Source organism: Sarcophilus harrisii, chromosome 3 (assembly GCF_902635505.1).
Source record: "Sarcophilus harrisii chromosome 3, mSarHar1.11, whole genome shotgun sequence".
NCBI classification, from domain to species: domain Eukaryota; kingdom Metazoa; phylum Chordata; class Mammalia; order Dasyuromorphia; family Dasyuridae; genus Sarcophilus; species Sarcophilus harrisii.
Window position 1 is genome coordinate 435,515,623 of NC_045428.1, and position 27,679 is coordinate 435,543,301.

Consider the following 27,679-nt stretch of genomic DNA (forward strand, 5'->3'; position numbering starts at 1 on the left):
TTTTTTTTAACCTAGGTTAATTTTACCTAGGACACACTAAAAGTATGTGTCAGAGACAGAATTTGAATCCAGGTTGTGCTATTCTGGGACCTGCTTTCTATTCATTGTTTCAACATTTACCTTTCTCATCACTTAATACATACATACATACATATATATTTTGTTTGTTTGGAATTTTCAGATGGAAATTTAATTCTTTTGTGTTTAATTGCTCTGTTTTGTAAAATATAGTGTGATCATTTCATTCTGGTTCACATTTTTCTCTAAATTGATTTCATGTGCAAAATTTTTATACTGTAAAAGTGTTTCTGTAAATTACTTTATTAAATAATTGGTGATACCTATGAAAAAATGATATGATATAAAGTATCAGTTTTTTTCAACTTTAACAACAGATATTAGTGAGATCTTCCTAGAGATTCTTCAACTCTAAACAAGTTTAGAAAATAATGCCCTATACAGAAAGAAACTTTTGCAGACGACTTTCTCTTACAAATAGAATAATTTGAATGAGCTTCTAATATAGACTAATCTTAAATCTCTGAAAAGAACTAACATATATTGTCATAAGTACAAAGTTTGTCTAAAGCCTTAATGTCACAAAGGTGCTGTTTTTATAAAAATTTAAGAATCTTATATTGAGTTAAAAATCTAGAAGCTTAGAGAATACTGAGGGTATAACTCATTTAGCAGTGCCTTAATAGGGTAGTTTGTAGTCCATTCATCAAAAGACTCTTTTTTAAGTTCAAAATATGTGCATTAGTGTGTGTATATATGTGCATAAAAGTAGAGTATGCATCTATAAATAGTGATATTTACAATCAATAAAGAACAATCTTATGGTAAATAGATTTAAAGTATATTCCCATTAGTAATTGGATTGGTTTTAAGTACCATGGTTTTTGTCATTTGATATGGGAAATAATCAAAATTGGGGTATTTATAGAGTTTTTATTGTTGCTGTTGTTTTGCAGTCTGATCATTTCTGCAAGGGGAATTCAAAGAAATTCTGTCATACAGAATGTAAAGAACATTTACTATACTTGGTTCCTGGCTCATATTACTCCTTTACAGTCACACCACTAAGATAATATTTCATCAGATCTCATATATTAAGTGAGATTATAATGTCTATTCTAGACTAGTAAGTCTCTAGGAAAACTACAAATATATGAAAAGTGCTTTTCAGTAAGAATATTTTCATTGTCTCATTATACTAGAAATTGTGCACTAGATAGCAGTTTATTCAATATTCATACTCAAACATTTTATAGCACTTGCCACATAAAATATTAGTGATTTGCCTTATTTCTAGATTTATTTAATATTAATGTTTTTCAATTCAAGGTTTAGTCAAATCCTAGATAGAGCATTTTTCATTTTTTCTCTACAGATCAAGGGAAGAGGAGATGATAATTGGTAAATCAATTTCATAAAATAAATGTACAGTGAGTGAAAATATGTGCTAATAGGCTAATTGTACACTATTTTAAAGTCAGACTCTTTTTATACAGCAAAATAACTGTTTGGACATGTATACATATATTGTATTTAACTTATACTTTAACATATTTAACATCTATTGGTCAATCTGCTATCTGGAGGAAGGGGGGTGGGGAGAAGGAAGGAAAAAGTTGGAACAAAAGTATTTGCAACTGTCATTGCTGAAAAATTACCTATGCATATATCTTGTAAATAAAAAGCTATAATTTAAAAAATGTGCTAAAATAGCGGTCTTTATACCCCATTATTCTGTTCTTTCATCCCTCAGACTTCCACAGTGAACCTTTCTTGTTTATTACCCCCTCCCCCCAAATAATTAAACAACTGTCCATACTGTTGAGGAGAAAGCAGTATATTAATAATTTAATTAGTAAAGTTCTAATTAGTTTTTTTTATTTAAATAATAAAAACTATTCAGACTAAAGATGCTGCTTATAGAATCTATAATTGAATAATTCTTGGAACTTTTTTCAGCTATGTCCATTTATATTGGTTCATCTCTAAGTTATATATGTGTATGTGCCTCTTTCTAAAATGTAGTGTCAAGACTGATTGACAAAGTGATCTTAGAGGAGGGAAAGGGACCCACATATGCAAAAAATGTTTGTGGCGGCCCTTTTTGTAGTGACAAGGAACTGGAAACTGAATGGATGCCCATCAGTTGGAGAATAGCTGAATAAGTTATGGAATATTATTATTCTGTGAGAAACGATCAACAGGATGCTTTTAGAAAGGTTTGGAGAGACTTACATGAACTGATGCTGAGTGAAATGAGCATAACCAAGAAATCATTATACACGATAACTGTGAAAGATGTGGCTCTCTTCAACAATGAAATGACTGATACCAGTTTCAATGATCTTGTGATGAAGAGAGCCATCTATACCCAGAGAGAGGATTATGGGAACTGAGTGTGGACTACAATATAACATTCTTACTCTTTTTGTTGTTGTTCTCTTGTATTTTGCTTTCTTATTCATTTTCTTTCCTCTTTGATTTGATTTTTCTTATGCAGCAAGATAATTTTATAAATATGTTTACATATATTAGATTTAACATATTTTAACATGTGTAACATATTGGATTGCTTGCCATCTGGAGTGGGGGTAGGGGGAAGAAGGGGGAAATTTGGAACATAAGGTTATGCAAGGGTCAATGTTGAAAAATTATCCATGCATATGTTTTGAAAATAAAAAGCTTTAATAAAAAAAGTTCTATTAAAAAAAAAAGACTGATTGACAATCTTTATAGAATTATTTTATTTACTGATAAAGGTAAAGTGGCATCAAAAAAATCAAATCTTTTGGGAAGTAATTCTTTTTCTAAAAGGGTAGATGAATTTTCAAACATCATTGATATCCGAAGAGAAATGTAGACTTTTAAAAATGTATCACTTTATGAAATAGATTTAAAATGAGTCTAATAAGAATACTATAATTTTACTTTTTTAAAAAATGGTCTTAAATGTCAAAATATTGCAGTATTTTTATTTGTTACAACTTAAACTAAGCAAAACTAAACAGTTTTTTTTGTTTGTTTTTGATAAATAAAAATTATCACAAAATGGTTGTATCTAAATTTTATCATATGATTGAATTAAGACATTACATTAATACTTTCCTATAAAATAATAAGCCTTTTTTTTTTAAGAGTTTTTTTTTTCTTTTTCAGATAAATTTACGACTCATCTTAGTGAGTGGAAAAACTAAAGAATTCCTGTTTTCTCCTAATGATTCAGCAGCAGATATTGCAAAGCATGTGTATGACAATTGGCCAATGGGTAAGTAGTCTTTTGTCATGATGTGTGTTATTAAGTTATTTGTTTTTTATAACTTAGAATAAGCAGGGTCATAAGACTTATGTTGGAGGAGCTGATTTCTAAAGTTTTTTACAGTGCTAAGTAATAGGATTCTATGTTATTTTCAAGAGTATTGTCACATTAAGGGAACTGATGTAACAGTGATGGCCACTTGCTATAATTACAGAATTTCTCTTTTCTGATAAACCCTGCTAAGAGCTTCACAATGTAATTAGTAGTGAAAATGGAGCTTATAAAAAAACCTTCATTTGGAATTCTCCTACCTTGATTGTATCTGTAACTTTGCTATATAATAAAAATCAGTTTTAGGCTATAGCCTTTAGCCCAGACAGAGGTCCTAAATCACTAGCTAACTAAAGCCTATAGTCGTGACTTTTTAGTCACTTTTTTAGGAGTTGAAGCAAGTTCCAACAGATATTTGAAGTTTGTCATTTTTTTTTATTCCACTTTGTCTTGTTGATGCTATTAGCTATAGTAATATAACTAGAATAAGTAACAATGTAGTTCAACTTTAGAACTATAAACTAAGAAACCTTTAGCATTCTACCTGGATTTTCTATGAAAAGGAAATATAAATATTTATTAAATCTGTCCATCTGTACCCCTTTCTTCTCTTCCTTCAAAAAAGGCCATAAGATAGTTGACACTTTAACAAAAAATTACTAAAACAGCAAAAAAGAAAATTTAAATACAAACAGGATATGTTTTTTAAAAATTGGAGCAAATTCTTTTTTTTTTTACAAAGGCCATTTATAATTACAGGTTAGTAAGACCTTTCTACTCTGGATAATTATGAGATCAGGAAATGTTAGTTTCTCTTTTGTGTTTTTAAAGAGCCAGTTTGAAGCAGCCTACTTCTTAAAATAAAACCTCTCTTTGACACAAAAATTCCATTTTCTATTAAACTTTTTCTGTAGTAGATCTTTACCTTTCTGAAATTCTCTCTCTAATCTGAGTAGCCTCTTTTCTTCTGAACTTTTTAAAGCCCTTTTTATATGAAAGACTGAATAATATGACTTTTTAAAAGCTGATTTAATTTAATTTCATAAGTTATGAAATTTTGAACTTGAAAAATAGGATTTTAAGGGGGAAACTTTTAATGCAGAGCCACTTGTGTATATAAAAATTAATCACTACTTTTCTCCCTTTTCCTGTAATCTATAGATGAATGATAGTCTCTGAATTCATGCAGTTTTATCTGAGCCTGGACCTGTGCTTTCAAAAGGCAGAGAAAGGAGAATATATGTGATTGGGAAAGTAGGTAGAATTGGAGCCAATGAGGTTTTGAAAGAATGAGACTGAGGGAAATTAAAAGAAAACTAAATAAAAAAGATTCACTTGAAGTATGAAGAAGAGACTTAGGAAAATATTGTGTCATGCTTTTCAAAGTCTGTCCAGCCACTTAACACAAGGGTTACTTGTATAGTTGCTTGGACATGTGTATATAACTTATTCCTGAATGAATTTAAATATTCTCTCTAAAAACATGCTTTTGTCTTTTATTTTTTAAAATTTCTGTTAGTGTCAATATTATTTACCCAAATCTGCCTGATCCCAATATCCAGATTAATAATCATATTTGTCTCTTTGAAATGTTCATCAAGACCCTTCCTAGCTGTTTTCAGGCCTATTGTACCAACTTGATCTTCTTTCTTCTGATCCATTCTGCTGCCAAAAGAGTTTTACTAAAGTACATTTGGGATCAAAGCATTACCTTTTTTTAGATACCTTCCATGGTTCCATATTGCCTAACAAGATAAAATTTACACATAGCCCAAAATTCACAAGTTTCCCCAGATTGGTCCTAAACCTGCCTTTCTAGCTTTAACTCAGTTAAATTTCTTTCAGTATCCCTCTTATTCAATGGAGCAGCTGTGACTAGACTTTTATTTTTGCTTGAAATGTCATCTTCTTCTTCCTAAATCTCAATAACTTTTAAGACTTATTTCAAGTTCTAGTTTCCCCATGAAATTTTCTCTATCCAGAATTCATCCTAGGCAAAAATGTCCTCTTCAAAGAAAGAAAAGATTACTTCTTTCTACTTACTTTAAGTGATTATTGTGAGGCCCTAATAACTATATGAGTTGTGAATTATACTGTATAATTGTGAACTATTATTATTATATTTTGGGTGGCTAGTGTTGGGTCTGGAGTCAGAGTTACTTATCTTCCTAAGTTCAGATCTCACCTCAAACATTTTAACTTTCTTCATCTGTAAAATAAGTTGGGAAAGGAAATGACAAAATAGTTCAGTATATTTGCAAACTCCATCCCCTCCTGCTGCTCCCTCCAAAAAACAAACAAACAAATCCAGAAACCCAACAAAATACAAATTGCAGCACAAATAAACATGAATGGAACAATTGAACAACAAAAATTATTACTATTATTTATTTCTCTCTTTTGGCATTTGTCACATTCTATATTACCTTTTCCCCTGAAGGATTATATTCAATTTTGCTGGGTAGGTGATTCTTGATTGTAATCTTGACTCCATTGCTCTTTGGAATATCATATTCCAAGCCCTCTGGTCCTTTAATGTAGAAGCTGTTAAATCTTGTATTATCCTGACTGTGGCTCCACTTGAATTGTTTCTTTCTGGATGATTACAGTATTTTCAACTTGATCTGAGAGTTCCAGAATTTGGCTATAATATTCCTGGAAGTTTTCATTTTGGGATCTCTTTCAGAAAGGAATTGGTGGATTCTTTCAATTTCTATTTTACCCTCTGGTTCTTAGAATATCAGGACAGTTTTCCTTGATAATTTCTTGAAACTTGGTGTCTAGGCTCTTCTTTTAATCATGGTTTTCAAATAGATCAATAATTTTTCAGTTACCTCCCCTGGATCTATTTTCCAACCCAGTTGTTTTTCCACTGAGATATTTCACATTGTTTTCTTTTTTTCATTCTTTTGGGTTTATTTAATTGTTTCTTGACTTCTCATAAAGTTGTTAGTTTCCATTTGCTCAGTTCTGATTTTCAGGGAATTATTTTCCTCAGTGAGCTTTTGTATCTACTCTCCCATTCGGCCAATTTTGCTTTTTAGGGCTTTCTCCTCATTAGCTTTTTGTTTCCTTTATATCACTCTCATTTATCTTCCCAATTTTTCTCCTCTCTCTCTTACTTAATTTCAAACTCCCTTTTGAGTTCTTCCACGGCCTGAGACAAATTCTTATTTTTCTTGGAGTCTTTGGATATAAGAGCTTTGACTTTGTTAGCTTCTTCTGCGTGTGTGTTTTGATCTTTCTTTTCACCATAACTTTCAAAGATCAGCAACTTTTTCTGTTGTCTGCTCATTTTCTACCCTATTAATCGGCTTTTAATGCTTTGTTAAAATAAGGCTCTGTTTCCAGGATGGAGAATACACTGTCCCAACCTTCAGGGGTTTTGTGCAGCTGTTTTCCCCTAGGGACCTGTAAGTCTTCAATTCTTCCAAGGTATTATGATCTGAAGAGAATGTGTTTGAGTGACGCCAACCACTCTTTTCTGCCCTGGAATTGTGAGGAAGGTCCCTGCTTTACAGTGGCTATTATTAAGTTCTAATGTGCTACAGCAGCAGAGTGCTTCCTCAGTGCTAGTAAAGAGTCCTCCTTCTGAGGACTTGTATATGGGCTGAGTCCTCTGGAAGCTGCTGCTGCTACTCCAGCGGGGGCCACTGCCAGCTTAGTGGCTCCCAAAGATCCTCTCCTGGTTTGCTGGGATTCCCCTCTCACCCTAGTGATTCCCCTCTCACCCTTTTTGCTGACCTTCCAAGTTGCCTGTGGTGCTCCTGGGCTGAGAGCACATCAGTGCTTTCACTCATTCACAGGCCCTAAGGACTGCTTCAGGTTTCCTGGGGCTGGGACTGTGGTAGTTCCACCTTGGTGCAACAGATCTTTGTTGTTGTCCTCCTAAGTGGTCTTCAGCTGGAAGATTGTTTCACTCCATCTTTTTGTGAGTTCTGATGCTTTAAAATTTGTTTAGAGTCATTATTTAAAGGAATTTTTTTTGTGATACACCTGCCACGTGCCAGTGGCTGCTGGACGTCTAACTCAGACCTGAAGAATGGATCTCTTCATGTGAGAGGATACAAGGAGACAGAGAGAGTTGCATTGTCTGACCTCCCTCCTCTTCCCTCTGCCTCCAATTTATTTCATTCCCAGTCTGCAACGCCTGTGTCAGTAAAGGCTGCTCTGCAATTCCTTCAGATGTTATGATCCACAGCTGTGGAGGCTCTCGGGGAATTGACCTGTCCCTTCACTTAGGCAAGGTCCTTTGGGGGGAGTTTGGGGCAGAGCTCGGGCAAGTCCTTGGCTTTACTTTCTGAGGCTGCAAATGAACTCCAGTAAAGTGCTGAAGATTTCCTGTGTCTGTCTATAGACTTCTGTGAGGGTATTTGTGTGGGTGGGGGGGGAGTGGGGGAGAACGGTCTTTTTGTATATATTTTGTTTTGTTTTGGTCTCTTCTGCATCATTCTGCACTGCTACCCAATAATGTTCTAGTATGAAGCTGGGAAACCTTTTTACCCATGTTAAAAAGCTATACTTGAGGCATACCTCCTTTATGTTTGAAGTACACTTTGCATAACATTGTACTCCTTTACAAAAACTGCCCCCCATACCCAGCACACATCCTCCCACTCCTACCTAATGGAATCCCTGACTTCTTTTAAGGCTCAGCTTAAGTGTCATTCCCTAAGTGAGGTCCATCCCCAAAGTTGTACTAGTCCTTCTTTCCTCTCTTGTCCTTCCCTTCCCTTCCCTTCCCTCTCCAGTACTTTGTATATCTATGTATTTATTTAGTTATGTACATGATATCTCCTTTCAGTAAGTAGAACGTAAGCCAATGAGGCACAGATGATATTGTTTTTCTTTGGATCTCTAGGACCTAGTACAGTACTTAGTATATTTAATAGTTGTTGAATTAATTAACTAAAGGGAGAATAGACACTTTAATTTAAATTTATAACAAATTTACCATATCTAGAGGTTCCCCATTCTTAATCTAAACAAAATATTTTACCATTCCTTAATGGTAAAATTAATTATTTTCTTGATATTTTACTGATCTATTCCTTATTATTATTATTATCATCATTTTGGATCATAAGATTTTTTTTGTTTAAGTGACTAGTCAGGAAAGTTAATTTAAATTCATAATTTTTGCTTTCTTTTCTAATTCACTGCAGTTCTTAGTTGTTTTGGACACTGTTTATTCCAGAGATATTCTCTATTCACCTCCATCTCTTTCCTCCAAAAAACTCTCACAATTTAAAAGGGTAACAAAGATGTTCCATACTACTATTGGTATCCAAGGAGGAATTTTTGTTTTGTGTTGGGTGGAACATGCATGATCAGACTTACACACAAGAAGTCAAACCTCTGAAGGTTTTTTGAATTGTGAACAGAAGGACGCAGCATGGAAGCATTTACCTTTGTATGTGTATATATAAAAGCATTAGCATCTATGTGTCTGTTGAATTGAATTGACAACCAAAAGAGACATAAATTTTAAAAATTCAAACCATTACATCTTAACCTCTTATACAGTTGATGTAAATTAAAGTAATTATCAAAATTTTTTATTGAAATAAACCCTGTTGTCATGTCAAGATTTTCAATTTACTCCATTGAGGCCAAAATTTGTCTTAAATCCCCCTTTCAAGTAAGAACATGCTTGACTCCTAGAGACTGAAGTATATTATGATAGTCACTGCAGAGTTCCAAATGAAGCTAAGTTTCAAATGTTGCATCTTGCCAAGCTTGAAACTGGATCAGAAAAATGTATTACTCCCTACCTATCTTTTGGAATTGATATAACTAATTCTTTCATTTCTTTTCAGACTGGGAAGAAGAACAGGTTAGCAGTCCAAACATTCTTCGACTTATTTATCAAGGACGATTTCTACATGGAAATGTGACACTAGGAGGTAATAAAATCATTTTTGTAGGAGAAATTAATTATTAATAGTAGGCTTTGTTTGTGGGTTCTTTTAGATTATTTTCTTAATATTTTGTAAAACCTAAGTATTTAACCTTTTATGAATCAGACTCTTTTCTTATTTTTATTTTTTTAAAAACAATAGCTTTTTATTTTCAAAATATATGCAAAAATAGTTTTCAGCATTCATGTAAATGAATGTAAAACCTTGCATTCCAAATTTTTTTCCCTTCCTTTACCCCCACCCCTTCCCCTAAACAGCAAGTAATCCAATATTTGCTAAACATGTATGTTTCTTCTATACACATTTCTACATTTATCATGCTGGACAAGAAAAATCAGATAAAAAAGGAAAAGAAATGAGAAAGAAAGCAAAAAATAAGCAAACAGCAACAAAAAAAGTGAAAAAACTGTTGTGATCCACATTCAGTCCCAATAGTCCTTTTTCTGGATGTAGATGACTCTCTCCTTCCATTGGAATTGGCTAGTCAGATTCTTTTCTGTTGTAGTTAAGCTATTTTGACATAGTTGAAAGATTGTCATTTGAGAGGAGCACACTTTTTAATTGTTTCTCAGGCCAAACTGGTTTTGTTATTTTTTGATAGTTTGTTGGAATATTATGGTCATGATATGATAAGAAACAACAAAGTAAGGCTAATCTGTCTCTACAGCAGAGTTGCTAGTCATGTGAGGAATAAAAATAAATGGGTTTTTGCAAAAATGCTTATATTAATTCAGCTTAAGGACGCCCCCTTGTGGGTAAGTTTTTTGTAATTAGGTTTCTTTTTGTTTTTGTTTTAAATATTGGAGTCATCAAATAATTTAATTTTAGAGCTGGAGGGAACCTTAGTGATCATCTGGTCTTTCTCTCTCATTTTACGGTTTAGAAAACTGATCTTTTGAGAAGTACATTGACTTTCCCAAAGTCATAAATAGTAGGTGGTAATATGCTACTTCCCAGTAATATATTAGACACATTGATAATTTGTATTTAGCTGTAGGATTTCTGTCATAAGAATATAAGCATGTATAAGCCATGTATAAGAAGTTATATATAAGAATTCATTATGCACAAGGCACTGTGATAGGCAGCAAAGATGCAAAGACAAAATGAACAAAATTAACTTTTCAATGTGCTTATGTTTTAATTGAGAAAGTCAATTATTTAGGAAAAAAGATATGCTTCTAAACTCTCAAAGTCAGCCATAAATCTGCATTATGCATGGATTAGTGGAAAGATTGGGGGAAGGGGAAGGAGAGAAGGGAGAAGCAATGTGAATTCCCTCCTACATTTTTCCAAGTTGCACCTTTTGGGCACTCTCTTGATTCTCCTTCAATCTCATATTACTCTTCCCTTATTCTCCTCTATTGACTCATCATCAATATCAAGGCTCTGGGGTAGGCTGTCTTCTTGACGCCTGCCATACTCTTTTAGTTAATTCATTATCTCCCATCAGTTTAACTGTCATCTCTATGTAGATGATTTCCAGATCAGTAGTCTCTATATATCCAGCCTTGGTCTCTCCCCTGAGTTTTAGTCCCCCTCACCAATTGCCTTTTTTTTCAAACTAGATGTTCTGTAGACGTCTTCTGCTTAATGTGTTCCAAACCAAACTCATGATCTTTATGCCTAAACACTCACCTCTTGCAAACTTCCCTGTTTCTGTCAAAGGAACCACCATCTTTGTATTCTCCAGGTCCGTAAGCCTGGCATTACCTTGGAATCTTCATTCTTCCTTCATTTGCAAAATCTTGTCTTTTCTATCTCTACATTATTTCTCACTTGTTACCCATTCTCTCCATTTATATAGCTTTAACTGAAGTTTATATCTTCATTATATCTCACCTTGATTATCAAAACAGCCTTTAAATTGATCCTTGCCTCTTCTGGTCACGCTAGTCTTTCTTTAAATGTTTGTGCCAAAATAATTTTCCTTAAATATGGGTCTGACCATGTGACTTTCTACTCAGGCAAGTCTAACAGCCTCCTCTTACCTCAGTGGTAGAAGGTAAAACTCCTTTCTGCTTTCTTGAGCCTTTTATAACTTAGCCTCAGCTTGTTTTTCCAGTCTCATGGACAATACTCCCTCACTCATACTCTTTGATTAAAATTGGTCTTCCCTCAGGACAGGTATGAAGCCTGGGTATATAGATCTGAATCTGGAGCAAAAGAAACTGAGAAAGATAACCTGGAGAAAGAAGTGTGCTCAGAAATGTAAACAAGAACTATAGATGTCTTTAGGTCAAAGAAAGGAGAGCCATGGAAAGATTTCTTCCTATTTTAAATAATTACTGAATACTCAACGTTATCTTATTAGGGATTTTTGTTTAGGTGATGAATATAATAAATCTGTTTATTAATAATTAATTATATGATTGTTACATAATTAAATTATTGTTTAGCTCAGTAATAAGTACTGAATTAAATAATTACTGAATGCTAATTAATCCGTGCATGACCAATCCAGAATAGCAGGTATGGGAGGAGAAAGATCCATTACCCCTCTTTACCGACCCACTTTTCCTTTTTACCACCATCTCTGTCTAAATGTCCATGAAACGTGGGGCACTGATTTGTCTCTCTTTTTCCTGAGGGTAGGCAAAAGGGTCTTGGGTTTTTGCTTGAGACTAGGCCTTGCCCTGCGTTCAGCAAAAAGAGGGAGATATTGGTACCCTATCTTGTTTCTTGGACATTTAAACAGGAATAGTGATACTGGATCCTTCTCCTGCCATATCTGATGCCCTAGACTGTCCATGTGTGAATTAACTAATGAGACCTGACTCTAGGTAAAAAGGCAGAATCTTTTGCTGTAGAAAGAAGGTAGGTTATCTAGCCAAACCCCAGCACCCGTTGCATCTTCTGACAGTTAGGGAGGTGCAGCAGCAGGAGGATTATCTTTAACATAGGAAGAATTAGGAATTTATGATAACAAGATCTTCCTCCCTCCCTCAATCCTGGTACTAATTAAGGGATCCTTTAGTCCTGCCTATCTAACATCTTATATAAGAGAAAAGTCCCAGCTTGGGCAGACCTTTATATTTAGGATAATGGATAGTTGAGAATCCACAGGAATCTCTGGGTTGGAGGTAGGAAAACTTCATACTCCTTTCCCCTTTTCCCAGCTCCCCAGTACCTAGCTCATTCCCAGTCCCAGTGAAACCTCTAAGATTGGGGACAGCCTACCAGTTTTCCCCATATCACTGCCCTTCTTGTCTTGGCCTGAGGGAAAAGGAGATGCCTGGTTCTGTGTTAACAATTTGTTATCTTCAGAATTTGTTGATACTTGGGGCAAAAGCCCTGTTTAAACTCCTTGATTAAAACTCTGCAACCAGACTATGGCCCAAGTGAGAAAGATTATCTTCAGATTCTGAAGTTGTCTATGTAATACTGATAAAATTGAGTGATTCAACTAAAATTAAAATATCAGATTGTTGATAATGTGTAGATTTGTTTTTTTAAAAAGTGGATTACTAGAAATTTTTATTTCTCATCTAATATTAGTACTATGTGGACAGTGATACAAATGTTCTTCCTGAATTTCTACTCTCCTTCTGTAGTCTCCAAAGACCTCCTTAGAACTATTATTCTTGTAGCATAATTCATTCTATATATTATGTCAATATCACATAATAATTTTGTCCCAAAAAGTTATTTCAAATATTCTTTCGGTGACCTTTAGCATCATAGTGATTTAACTGTTTTAAACACAGAATCTATTCTAAATTGATAAGGTTCCTTCATTTATAACATGAACAAAAGTATAAAACCTTTTTAAGAAATCAAATTTACTCAAAAGTATAAGCCCAAACTTAATTAAGTTTAATAGGCTTAAATCTATCATTATTCTAAGCCTTTCCACCTAGTAGAATATTACCATTAACTTTTTATTTCCCTGTTAATGCATCACCATTACCAAAAAGTTCATCTACAAGTAATCAGTCTATAGGTAGTATAGGTTTTGTATTCAGGTTCATTTTTAATCCAGTTAGGATATAGAAGTAATAAATCAGTTTTTTCAAAAAAAAAAAAAAATTGGGAAGGTTATATAACGAAAGTCCAATTTATGTTTCCATGTTAAGTGAAACAATTGTGATCATCAAAATGTGTTTTTATCACATGCACACACGCAGAGACATGCTTACATAATAAGTATGGAGCCACCCCGGGAATCAGAATGAGCTGAGCAAGGGTCATGCCCTACCTCCAACACACGTTGGCTATTGTAATACTAAACAAGTCCCTGTCTTCTCAGTGTGCCAGGCAGCTCTCTAACACCAGAAAGTTATGGGAAAATGGCTGGTTCTGCCAGTGAAGGAAATAGATACAATACGAATGCAATACAAGAAATTAACTTTTTTTTCTCACTTCATTGAAGTCATCATTGCCCCATGTTCAAAATTCGAAGGGTATAAAAAGAAACAAATCTAAAACAACTCTCCCCTTAAATGATATGGACATTGGCCTTTATGAAAAATGTTGAGGAAAACTGGAGCTTTATTTTTTTTTTTAATTCTGTATTAATTATTCTATAAGCCAGTGATCAGAATAGCAGTCAAGGTTTATTACTGAATAATGATTTTAACCTTATTCATAGTGAAATCATAAACTGAATGGTAGTAGAACTAAATAAGTGTTATGACTATTGAAACATCAGTGAAGAAAGCCAGATTTATTCAATGTTTGTCATATTCACAGAATTACAAAGTAATTTTCTTTTTGTCTGTGTGTGTTTTTTTTTTTTATTATAGCTTTTTATGTACAAGATATATGCATAGCTAATTTTTCAGCATTGACGGTTGCAAAACATTTTGTTCCAATTTTTCCCCTCTTTCCCCTCATCCCCTTCCCCAGATGGCAGGTAGTCCCATATATATTAAATATGTTAAAGTAGATGTTAAATACAATATAATGTATACATTCCATATGGTTACACAAAGTAATTTTCTTTGGAAACTTGAAGAAACTGCAAAAGTTTTTATGAACAATGCCAGGACAGTAATTCTTTTAAACTAACCCTCTTAGAAAAATGGTTGTCATTACATTGAATTCCCAATCCCTATATTTATGCCCACCTGCATTTTTGATTTCCTTCACAAGCTAGTTGTACAATATTTCAAAGTCTGACTCTTTTTGTACAGCAAAATAACGTTTTGGTCATGTATACTTATTGTGTATCTAATTTATATTTTAATGTATTTAACATCTACTGGTCATCCTGCCATCTAGGGGAGGAGGTGGGGGGGTAAGAGGTGAAAAATTGGAACAAGAGGTTTGGCAATTGTTAATGCTGTAAAGTTACCCATGCATATAACCTGTAAATAAAAGGCTATTAAATTTTTAAAAAATGGTTGTCTTCTTGATATAGAAATTAGAATGCAGGGAAGAAAGCTCAAAATGAAATTTCTGTATCATTTTTATTTTGGTTTGTAGAAATTTGTTTGGTATAGTTGATTGTATCACATTTTTAACATACAATCAGAGAAACAAATATATCCCAATTACAATGCCTCAACATTCTTCCTTATTTATTTGAAATAAATAGTTTTTTTAAAAATGTAAAGCATTATATAAATGTAAGGGTGCTGATGATAAAAAAAAAATTACATGAGTCCATAAGTTTTTTTTTTTTAATTCTTATAAGTAAAAATCTCACAAGATTAAGAGTAGTTGTCAAAAGATAGATATCACCTAGGTATTGTAATTTGAAAATCAGGCATGGAATTATTAACATGTGAGACTGTTGTTTGACATCTTATAATTTTCAAAATAATGAGATATCATTCTTTTAAGAATAGACTATCAGCTCCACAAGGAAAAGGCCAGTGCCTAATTCTTCTTCAAAACACCCACACAGTGCTCATACAATGCCTTGTACACAGTAGGTATTAAGTAAATATTGTTAAGAATAAGCAAGTGAGTTAATATATTTGTTGGTCATGAGAATATATATTTTTTTAAATATGAATTTTTTTTTGTGTGGATGTAGTCACCTTATTAAAGCTCAGTAAAATGTGCTAATCCAATTAAAAAGATGATTTCAATTCTCTGTAGCTAAAAAAATGTTTTTTGATTTTTTTTTTTTTTTTTTTTTAACAAATTACTGTTTTTCCTACAGCATTAAAACTTCCTTTTGGCAAAACAACAGTGATGCATTTGGTGGCTAGAGAGACATTACCAGAACCAAACTCTCAAGGTAAGCTGTCCAACTAGAGGCACATGAGCAAACATTCAAATATGTCAAGGCTTGCCTTCAACCTTCCACAAGAAATCTTCAGTTTGTGAATGTTTCTTGTTAAACAAATAATCAACCACTCTGGGATTTAATAGTTTTTAAAAGTATTTATTATAAATCTTTAATATATGTAAATCATTGTTGTTCATCTTTAGTCATGTCCGACTCTTCATGATCCCATTTGGGATTTTCTTAGCAAAAGTACTAAAGTGATTTGTCTCTAATCACAAAGCTAGTAAATGTCTGAGGCTAGATTTAAACTGAGAAAGATGTCTTTATGACTCCAGGCCTGCCACTAGCTATTGTGTTACCTACCTGCCTAATACATATAAATAAGGAATTTAAAAGTTGTGTTAGGTTGATTTCTATACTTTCCTTCAATAGGATCTTTAAAAAAAAAAAAAAAAGTTTCTAGCTTGTAAATTGGTATTTTTGTTTGTTTTCCACAGGTCAGAGGAACCGTGAAAAGACCGGAGAAAGCAATTGTTGTGTGATCCTGTAAAATGCTGATGTTTCTGCTAAGTGTGGTGTCATATAAGTCTTTGTCTTTCATGCTGCTGAGATAGAAGAGATCCAACATTGCTTCAGACATGCTTAGGAACAGTCTGTAAATCCATGGAACTGAAAATATTACATGAACACTGTTGTTGCATTTTCTCTTGCAAGAAGAGATTCAAGAACATTTTCACTTTGACTTTTTATTTCTAGTTATTTTTATGTTGAGCAATCTTATAATTCATTGGTTTTTGAATGCAGTCAATCCAGGAGAAAATGTTAACATGTTATCTTCCACAGCAGAAACCATTTTGCTGCCATAAAAATTTTCATCCAGAGAACTAATAAATCAAGTGTTCCAAATGCAATTTGCACTAAAACTGGTTGACATTATTTCATTATTTTCATCAACAGAATTTGTAACTCTGTTCATGACACCTAGAAATAATCTATTATAAATTCCATACTGGAAAAACATTCAACAATTAATAATGTTCATCATTGGCCAACTTTTTTTTTTTTTTTTTTTTTTTTAAGGAGAAGGGGCAGGAGAAAAATGGAAATTAAACTAAACTGTTCAGTGAATTCTACCAAAGTTAACCTTGGTGGCAACACTGGCATAGGTTATTTACTAAACTGAGTGACTCTATTTTAACTGCAACAAATGAAAAAACAATGTGCCTGTTAATTAAAGCACTCTGCAGAGAGCTGTTTAATTGTTTTCATTAATGATGTGCACTCTTTGGTCATACAATAGTTGAGTGCTTGTTCATACAGCACAATTAGGGCAAAGAGTGTTTTCTAGCCTTAATATGGGAGGGGTAATTTCCTGTAGTCCATAGGCTTTTATTATTGTGCGTAACTATTAGAAAACCTCATCTACTGATCAGTTTTATGTATTTGAATATCAGCAAATTGATGGTTTTTTCCAGTAATTTTTTCTCATCTGTACCTTAGTGTCCGATGTCATGCTTACTCATTAGACATTTCAAACAAATTCTTAATATTAAAAAAAAAAAAAAACCCTCTTTGACATAGTACTAGTTTTGTTTATGTAATCTACATTTGGTATTAGTGCTTGCAATTGTATTAAAATCAAAAGCTGATTTTTAAGGCATACATGATTTAAAGGGATGCCATTCTTTTGTTTCATACCAATAATTTAAAACTTGATATGCTCAAGAAATTTGCACAGCACTAAAGCATGAGCTAGTTTCATCTAAATCTGTAAAAATATAAAAGATTTTATATTTTTTCACTGGGAAGAAATTCTTCCTGGGTGAAATTACAAATATGTGTAGAATATATTTAATAAAAATCTTATAAAATACTTAACTATAGAATTTAAATATAGATTGGCGTGTAGTATAATAGAACAATATTCCATATAAATAGCTTTAGCTTTCACACAAATTAAAGTCACAGGCGGACCTTGTGTTCTGTATTTAATAAGTGTCCACAGCCCTTAAACATACAGGTAAACGTTTCCAGATGGTCAACATCATTTAAATGTAATCAGGTTATTTTATTCATTGTTATTGCTTTGATGAAAAGGCTTTATATGCAGTAGATCTACAAAAGTATTGTTCATACTGATCAGAATTAAATTTGTATAGAGCAGAGTTTTAAAACAAATTGTAAATAGTACTAAACATTTTCTTTCTGCAACCTGTACTGATAAAATCCTTCTGTAAACTAAATAAAAGAATATTGTAGTGCATTTGGGTGGTAATTTTAGAGGTCCTTGATTAGATCAATAATTGTTTAAGCAGTTGTCATCATGTTTAAAAACTATGTTTTTTATTGGTATTTTCTTCCGAGTCTTGTTTTTTAAATTACTTAATATATTATTATTTAGTTTGTGATGTTCCCAATGTATTTCTTTGGTATTTAATCTGATTTATTTCCACACAGTTACTACATTGAAAAAATTTATGTAGTCTGTGTTCTCATTAAAAATATTGTATTCATAGATACTAAATATTTATATTCTTATTATTTATGCTCTAGTTCACATAAGTGTCATATCAATGTAATTAAAGAATAGTCTGACAATTTACTTGGTTAGGCAAATGCCCCATTGTTGACTTTTGTTGGACCATTGTAATAGTCTCCCAACAGTTCTTCTTGCTTCATTCTCCCCCTAGTATAATTTATACTAATTGCATAGCTGATCATATAAATTGTTCTAATAAGTCCTCTTGCCTTCACCTCCATCCTTAACACTGTAGCTGTAGTCCTCCAAACACTTTTCTGTAGTCAGTCCTCATTGTTTACAGGTCCTTTTCCTGTCAATTGAGGCCAGCCATAGTCTGGTACCATCATTATATACCACCATAGGCTGTAGTGACAGCCTAACCTCAAATGCAGGTCCTTCCACCTGCTTTACGCTCCAACCAGTCTGACCTACTCTTTGTTTCTCAGTCTTGCACTTTTTTGCCTCTTTACTTTTCTCAACCTGTTCCATGTCCGTAATGTCTTGTCTGTTCTTCTTCAAGCTTTGAATTTCTACTTCTTTTTTAAAGCGCGACTCAAATAACCATCTCTGTGAAATTTGTTTCCCTGACTCTCCCTACTCTAGTCTTTAAAAACATCCTCACAAAGCACTTTATTTTGCCACCTATATAATGCACTTATGTTTTGTTTTTTATTATTTTTATCTGTATTTGAATATTTTTTCTCCTTCTCATAAACTCCCTCCCTCTCTCTAAGTTCCATAAAAGCAAAATTTTGCTAAATTTTGTATCTCCTCCAGCACTTAGAACAGTGTTCTGCACTCATAAGGTACTTAATTCTTACTGAATTGAATAAGTTATTTAGAAATTGCTAAATAATTTAAAGAAAGTAATTAGTAGAGAAAGAATTCATTGAGACATTAAATAATAGGTGCGCAAAATAAACAAACTTCAGTGCTTATTAAGGACCCACTTTTTGCAATTCAGTGTTCTAAGAACTAGGAGAGATGTAGAAGTTGAATTAGACGTGGTATCTTGCTCTCATAAAGTTTACAATTTTAATAAGAGGATGCAACATATACATAACTATAACACAGCCTCATTCTATTTATTTGTAAAAAATAAATGCATAATCAATACTCAGGTTAAAATGAAAACACTAGGAATTTGTCTTAATTTGACACAATGTGAGATGAATAAAATATTGAAACATATTTGTACTACATATCAAAGTTTAGGTATACCCTGGCAGAGCTAAATTTGGATTTGGATCCTAACTCAGTCAACTAGCTTTATAAACAGAATCAAGTCACTTAATCTCCTCGAGCCTCCTCACCTTCCTTATCTGTAAAACTGATACAGTAATATTTGTGTAGAACATTTCAGACAGTTGTGAGGAAAGTGTTTTGTAAAACTTAAAGGTCTATTGAAAGGTGGATTTTTATTATTGTCATTGGCTTAGAGATGGAGAGACCTCAGAAAGAGGTTTTCCATTCCTATTCTTAACAAATGGTCATACAGAGACTTACTGAAAAGAGAGCCTATTCTGCTTTTAACAGTTCTAACTAATGGGCAACGGGGAGGATGCAATACATACGTAACTATAATAGTGTTTCTTATTTCACTTATTTTTCAAAAATAAATGCATAATCAATACTTAGTTTAAAATAAAATCACCAAAAATTTGCCCCAATTTAACAGATTGTGAGATGTTGTCCTACATCAAAGTTTAGGTGTGATTGGATACATCCAAAGCCTCAGTGCCAGAAATGGCAGCTTTGTTGTCTAATGGTTCAAGCCCTGGAACCAATAGAGTAACACAATAAATTTACAGGCATTTTATTTAGTTGCACAAGCACCAAGACTTCTTAGAGAGGTTTTCTTTATTAGCATTATTTAACTGATCCTATTTGACTGGCGTGCTACTCCTTTTCTCAGTACTACTCAGGAGCTTTAAGATTTTTCCACTTTAATTGATATTATTTTTAAAGCCTCTATTAAATCCCACAACACAGGAATAATTGTGAACCTACGTGTCTTTAGCCTAACCTTCCCCTTCAGTTTTTCTTGCTTCTCTCTGCCTTCTTAGAGTCAGTGTTATTTTCCCATTTTTCTTAAAATTCACAACTCTATGTTGTCCTTTAGATCATTTTCTTTTATGCCACTGAGTCTTAGTCTCATTTCCATAGTTTCTGGTACATATGTAATATATAACTCCACTTATGGCCTGATTTGGGTAATACATTTGTCTTATTCTCAAACCAGCTTAAGTATCTTGCCATCTGTTCTTGCATCTTTGCTGTCTGGTGCTTGGATACAGTTTCTTCTCCACCTCCTGATCTACATATATTCCATGATCAGATTTCTTTTGTGTTTAAGAGTGTGACCCTTCACAAAGAAGTAAAAAAAAAAAAAAACTTCCAAGTTTTTCCCTAATTCTAATTTGTTGAAGATTGAAATATAAGGCTTCACAAAAAACAAAAAACCAAACTCTAGATTGGTCATTTTCATTAAGAAATGTATTCTGTCTTTGAACTTTATTAATAAGTAAATGAACTTGGGTGTTAAAATTCAGCTGACAATGGTCAGCTGTCATATTTCAATGAATTAGAACTAACAATTAGTTCTAACTCTATACAGAAGAATTTGGCAGGTAATTGGCAGGTGCTATGATATCCATACTAAAACTCAGGTAGTTTAAAAAAGAAAGACCTGCTACATAATCCAGCCTTCTTGTTATCCTAAATCTGATAGCTGTTTAATTTTCCTAATTTGGGGACTTAATATATTTAAAAATATCAGTTAAAGTCTCCTTTGTTAATGAGAAATAAAGACAATTCAGCCCTTTCACAAATATTCTTGGAAAAATCATGACAAAAGCACTATATGTTTGATCACTTAGCCATTTACCTATATCTTCCAGGAATTTTTATTCACTTCTTCCCTCTAGCTTTGAATTCAAGTCCTTGAATCAATAATAAGCCTTGAATCAGGGCATTAAACTTAAATAAAAGTAAGCAGTGGATGGGCCAAAATCCTAATCCACTTAACCATATAGATTCATCTAGTAGATGCTGAACGTGATAGTGGATGGTATCTTACAGAAATGAGAAGTGCAAGAAATAGATCCCACTTCTGAAAGCAATTTATATTGGATTTAGTAGCTATGTGACCTTGGACAAGTCAAGTATTTAATCTCTCTAGTTAGTCTTCAGTTTTCTTGTGTATAAAAGAAGGGGACTAGACTAGCTCAGAGGTTCCTTTTTTTATTTATTTATTTATTTATTTTTTTTAATAGCCTTTAATTTACAGGATATATATACATGGGTAACTTTACAGCATTAACAATTGCCAAACCTCTTGTTCCAATTTTTCACCTCTTACCCCCCCCCCCACCCCCTCCCCTAAATGGCAGGATGACCAGTAGATGTTAAATATATTAAAATATAACTTAGATACACAATAAGTATACATGACCACAACATTATTTTGCTGTACAAAAAGAATCAGACTCTGAATTATTGTACAATTAGCTTGTGAAGGAAATCAAAGATGCAGGTGTACATAAATATAGGGACTGGGAATTCAATGTAATGGTTTTTAGTCATCTCCCAGAGTTCTTTTTCTGGGTATAGCTAGTTCAGTTCATTACTGCTCCATTAGAAATGATTTGGTTGATCTACGATTGCTGAGGATGGCCTGATCCATCAGGACTGGTCATCATCTAGTATTGTTGTTGAAGTATATAATGATCTCCTGGTCCTGCTCATTTCACTCAGCATCAGTTAGTTAAGTCTCTCAGGCCTTTCTGAAATCATCCTGTTGGTCATTTCTTACAGAACAGCAATATTCCATAATTTTCATATACCACAATTTATTCAGCCATTCTCCAACTGATGGACATCCATTCAGTTTCCAGTTTCTAGCCACTACAAAAAGGGCTGCCACAAACATTCGTGCACATACAGGTCCCTTTCCCTTCTTTATAATCTCTTTGGGATATAATCCCAGTAGTAACACTGCTGGATCAAAGGGTATGCACAGTTTGATAACTTTTTGAGCATAGTTCCAAACTACTCTCCAAAATGGCTGGATTCGTTCACAACTCCACCAACAATGAATCAATGTCCCAGTTTTCCCACATCCCCTCCAACAATCATTATTTTTTCCTGTCATCTTAGCCAATCTGACAGGTGTGTAGTGGTATCTTAGAGTTGTCTTAATTTGCATTTCTCAGAGGTTCCTTAATGGGGAGTTCATAAACTTTTTTTATTAAGGATTGACTAATTTCAATATAATGGGTTTTCATTAAAATCTCATGTATTATAAGCATTTAAAAACCTTATATTAGTAGGGAATCTCTAGACACCAGACTGCCAAAAAAAAATCCTTGACACAAGAGCCTCTGGATTAGAAGATCTAAGCTCCCTTCTAAATCCACTCTAAATCTTATGATCCTATGACTGTATGAATTACAGGCAGCCCAAATACTGCTGAATAGCCTTCAGAAAAATAATCATTCAATCCTAAGCTCATAAAATCCCAGAAATAGAAGGCATCTCTCACTATCATCTAATTAAACATGTACCTAAACGAGAATTACTCCAACAAGGTCCAGAACAAATGATGTCCTAAGACACCATTTTACATTTTGGGAACTTAAGGTTTTCTTTATATCAAATTTTACTCTTTTAAACTTCCACCCATTTCTCCTGGTTCTGCCTGTTTTAGTCTAGCAAAACTGATCTACCCCAATTCCACATAACAGTTCTTCAAATACTTGAAGACAATTATTTCCTCACAAACTTTTTCTTCTGCCAGTTAAACACCCCTAATGGCATTTCCCCTAATCGCCTTACAACCTTTCTTGCCCTCCTTGGGGCTTACTCCACTTTATCAAACATCCTTCTGAAAATGTGATTCCCAGAATTCAACACGGCTGACCAAAGCAGAATAATGAAGAACTATTGTTCCTTTTGTTTGTGTTTTGAACTCCCCTTCTATCCAGCCTAAAATTCTTCTCATCAGTTTTCATTAGTGGCTATTTCAGATGATTATTCAGAGGCAGCTAGGCAGCTCACTGAGTACTAGATTTGGAGTCTGGAACTTGAGTTCAAATATGGCCTTTTACTAATTGTCACTTAACCATTGTCTCACTTTAGTGTTCTGATCCATTAAATGGAGATAATAATAGCATTTACCTCAGGGTATTTGTGAGGATAAAATAATTTTTCCAGTACTTAGCCCAGTGCCTGGCACATAGTAGGTAGTTAATAAAGGTTTATTAATTGATTGTAAAAGTACTTAACAATGGACTATGTGATTATGAAGCCTAATAAATAGAAACTTTTGTTTAGCTATACCATCCCTAGCCTATACTTGTGCAACTAATTTTTTGAGCCCAGTATAAATCCATTTATCGCTATTAAAATCTAACTTATTAGATCAAGGCCATCATTTTGACCTATATATATTCTCCCCCCTCCCCAATTTGTTGGCTATATTCTCCCAGTTTTGTATTATTTAGGACATTTCAAACTTTAGATACTATATGTATTCACAGCAGAACATTATTTTTCTCTCAAAATCTATCCCTCTTACAAACTTCCTTATTTCTTTTACAGGTACTATCACGCTTTCACTCACTGAGGTTTTTATTCCCAAGTTATATTTAATTCCTCACTCTATTTTATGCCACAAATCCAATCAACTGCCAAGTCTTGTCAATTCCAGCTCCATGATTTCACACCCTTCTCTCTAATCACTTGCCCACTCCAGTGCAATCTGTCATCCCTACTTACCTGCACTATTGGAATAGTTTTCTAATTGGCCTTCCTGCACTCAGTTTCTTCCTTTCCATTATTCTCCATGTAACTGACAAAATGAGTCCTAAAGCACAGGTTTAACCATATCAATGCCCAATTCAATAAACTCAGGGTCTCCCTATTACTTCTAGGATGAAATAAAAACTTCTCTGACATTTAAATCCCTTCAACTTGCTCTCACTATTCCTCTTCACATACTCTATTGTCCAGCCAAATTGCTTTCTTGTTGTTCCTTGCACATAATAATCCATCTCTCATTCCTGTCCATCTGTCTAGGCTGTCCATCTAAATTATTATGGACGTCTTCCTCTTCTGTACCTCTTGTGATCCCTTTTCCTTTAGAGTCGGCTCAAATATCTCCTCCTACACGAGTCATTGATCCACTCAGCTGAGCGTGCCTTCCCCACCAAATGTAGTTTTTTTTTTTTAAATACATTTCTATGTATATACAATGTTATCATCACATTAAAGTATGAACTCCTATGGGCAGAGATTTTCATTTTTGCTTTTTTTTTTCAACATAGTGAATAGCATGTCATTAATAAATTTTTGTTGATTATCATTCTCAAGCTTGGTAAATATCTTGTCTATGTCTAAACCATCTGAATCAGTGATCGAAGCTTTCCACATCACAGAACCTAGTGCAGATGCCTGAGAAAATAAACTAGAGAAGTTCCAGATTGATATTAAGCCATTAGTGATTACCCTTCAAATGCAGTCATTCAACTAGTTTGAAAGATGAATAATTGTTCTATCATCCAGTCCATATCTCTTTGTCTTGTGCTCAGGTATACCATAGGAAAGTTTGTGAAATATTTACTTGGAATCTAGATAAATTTTGACTAAAACATCCCTCTGGTCTACTAACCTGTAACCCTATCAAAAAAAGGAAATGACGTTAGTTTGGGATGACTTGTTCTTGAAGAAGCTATGATGGATTTCAAATCATCATTTTCCCTTTCTTAGTTCTCACATGCTATTCTTTTAATGACACATTCAAGAATTTTGCCAAGAATTAAGATCAAGATGAAGATTTATAGTTAAGGTGATAATGTAAAAGGTCATACAGAAGTCTACCTCTTTAAAAAAACACCATAGTAGTTCACTTAACACCAATTGCCTCAGCAAAACAACAACAACAACAAAAAGCCACACACCATTGTAAATATGATAAAATGAAATATAAATATGATAAAGTGAAAGTAAATGTAAAAAAGTGATAAAGAAAACTGAAGGGAAAAAAGGAAGTATACTTCATTAACCCATTCAGAATTGCACAAAAAGATGCCCAAAATGGGCAGAAAGGTCTCTCCACCAATAAGTCTGGCATAATTAAGGGACATGTGCCAGGAAAGTGGAGGCCAGCAAAACCAGAAAGATTAACTCTTTCTAGGCAGCCATTGTAAGCTTCTTCAAACAAACTTGAAGCCAACCAGCACTCTAAGAGAGGAATGTAAGCCATTGTGAACTCAAATAATTGGGGTCCTTCAGCCAGACTCTAAACTTGGCCACAGAGACAAGGTAGAATAGAAGCCTGATTGGAATTTCTCTCTGTTTATCATTGCACAGAGAGACAGGGCTCTTCCATGCACTCCTCAGAGCACAACAGGTAACAAGACCAATTTAATGACTGGGTAAGCAGGAGGTCTGAGACCAGTAAGCTATTGAGGCCAGTCAGAGACACAGCAAGGGACCAACTTCCAATTGGTCATACAAGAAGACAGATTTTTATCTAATGTCAGAATTTACCAAGGACTACTAGGGGCTGATCCAAATTAGTCCTATCCAAACCATTGATGAAGCCAAGGATTGGCTTGAGAACAAACCCAGTAAATAGGAGAAACAAGTAAAATATGTAGAAAAAACATGCTATCATAATAACTTATGAGCCTTAGCAGAAATTAAGAACCTTGGCAGAAAAAAAGACTTGTTTGCAAAGACCATAACAGTAGAGGGGAGAAATGATGCAAGAGAGAAGAAGAGGAAATTTCAAATAAAAGGAAAGTTCAATGGTGGAAAAAATTGAAAGCAGAATAAATAGCTTTGGACTGAACATGAACTATCTAACCTACATATGGACTCTGAAGATGGAATGAAGCAAATAGGACTCAGTGACTCTGAGGGTACACTTATTTTCCAAAATAACAAAAAGTTTTAGAACAAAGTCAAAAGATTGAAATGATAGAAGAAAATGTAATGTTTCTATCAAAATTAACTGACTTGGAAAACTTATAGCATGCAATAGATTTTCTCTCCTGGGAAAAAAATGTCAAGGGGAGATAATCTAAGAATCAAGATTTCCTGAAAACCATGACAGTACTCTTCCCCCTCACCAAAAAAAAAAAAATCTAAACATCCTATTTCCTAAAAAGAAAATTGCTCAAGAAGCAAAACAGAAAGAATCAATGTTACCTTCTGAAAAAATTCCAAACTAAAAATACTCAGGGTATTGAAACCAGAGCTTTCAAAGAAATTATACAAGTAGCCAAAAGCAAACTACAGTTTCAGTATTAATACAAAACTATAGAAAGTATTATTAGAAGAAATTCTCATGATACAATATTACAAAAGGAAAAGCAACAGATTTATAACTAAGAATAACTTGTGGGAAAATATGTATAATACTTGGGGTTGGGGGTACATTAAAATGCAAATACATAACTAGAGAAAACTAAAAAGATAGATACAATTGAATAATTGGAAGTGAATAAACAATAATAATGGAAATATGTTCTAGTAGAGGGAAAGAGACAATTGCCCCTACAGAATCCTAATGTCTTTAAGGGTCAAAATGGAAGTTAGACAAATAACACTGAGGGTAGTTTTCTTCTGTTTTGTTAGTTTGAGAGAAAAGAAAAAGTAAGGTGAAAAATAATACACTAGGGGAGAAATGAGAAAGAAGAAAGAGATGCTTATTATTTCACTTCAATGGGGTCCTAGAAAACATGGAGGAAATTTGAAGGGGAATAGCTGTTTCAAGACCTCACACTTGAACTAAATAAAGAAGGGTTGAACAGACTGACATACACAAAAGAGTAATGTAAAAACGCATTAAACTCAACAAACATTTGTCAGAACTAAAAGAGAGAGGAAATATAAGAGGGATAGTTGAGTCAAAAAAGAAATAATTAGAAAGAAAACAAATTTTAGTTTTAGAGAGTTATTCATAAAAAGGATTATTAAAAAGAGAGAGTATTGTATAAGAAGTAGCAGTCAGGTTATATCTAGACTTGGTAAAGAGAAGAAAGGTAAAGAAATAGGAAAAGACACTTCACTTGCAGATTTCCTCTTTTTCTCTACCTCCTTCTATATGAGGGGACAAGAGAGAAGAAAAAGGAAAAAACCCATAAGAGAATATAATGGAGGGAAATATAAAATTAGGAATCATAACTATGGACATGAATGAAATGAAATCATACATAAAATGGAGAGGTGTAGTATTAGATGAGATAGAATAAAAAGCAAAACTCAATATATTTCTTAAATAGAAGCATGTTTGAAACAAAGATTCATACAAAGTTAAATTTAGACACATAGCAGAAACTTAATATTATGCTTCAAGCAAGCTAAAAGAAAAGATGGATAAAAAAGAAAGCAATCATGATTTCAGACAAAACAATAATTAAAAATAGACATGTTTAAAAGGAATAAGCAAGGAAACAATAACGTCCTTCAAGAAGCCACATAGCTATCTATCTACATACATACACATACACAGGCACACATATATACATATACAAACACACACACTAAATGATAGAATCGTGTTAGAAAAAACTGTCAAATTACAAGACAGTAGAACTCAAATTGTTGGAAATAAATTAAACAAAAATACAAATAAAAAGAAGTACTACTTAGAATTTTATAAAAGATATGATAGATCTGTGATTAATATAGAATAGGAATTGAAAAGAATATGAATATTTCTC

The 27,679-nt window shown here is 33.4% G+C and overlaps 1 protein-coding gene across 1 annotated transcript in view; it reads left to right on the plus strand.

Moving 5' to 3' along the window:
• Nucleotides 1–17,690, plus strand: part of UBL3 (ubiquitin like 3) — a 78,297-nt gene extending 60,607 nt beyond the window's left edge. Inside the window, exons 2-5 of the mRNA XM_003764491.4 lie at nucleotides 3,175–3,283; nucleotides 9,145–9,231; nucleotides 15,359–15,436; nucleotides 15,925–17,690. Coding sequence (XP_003764539.1) covers nucleotides 3,175–3,283; nucleotides 9,145–9,231; nucleotides 15,359–15,436; nucleotides 15,925–15,977 — 327 coding nt within the window. The 3' untranslated portion in view covers nucleotides 15,978–17,690. The remainder of the gene's footprint in view (nucleotides 1–3,174; nucleotides 3,284–9,144; nucleotides 9,232–15,358; nucleotides 15,437–15,924) is intronic.
• The last annotated feature ends 9,989 nt before the right edge of the window (nucleotides 17,691–27,679 follow it).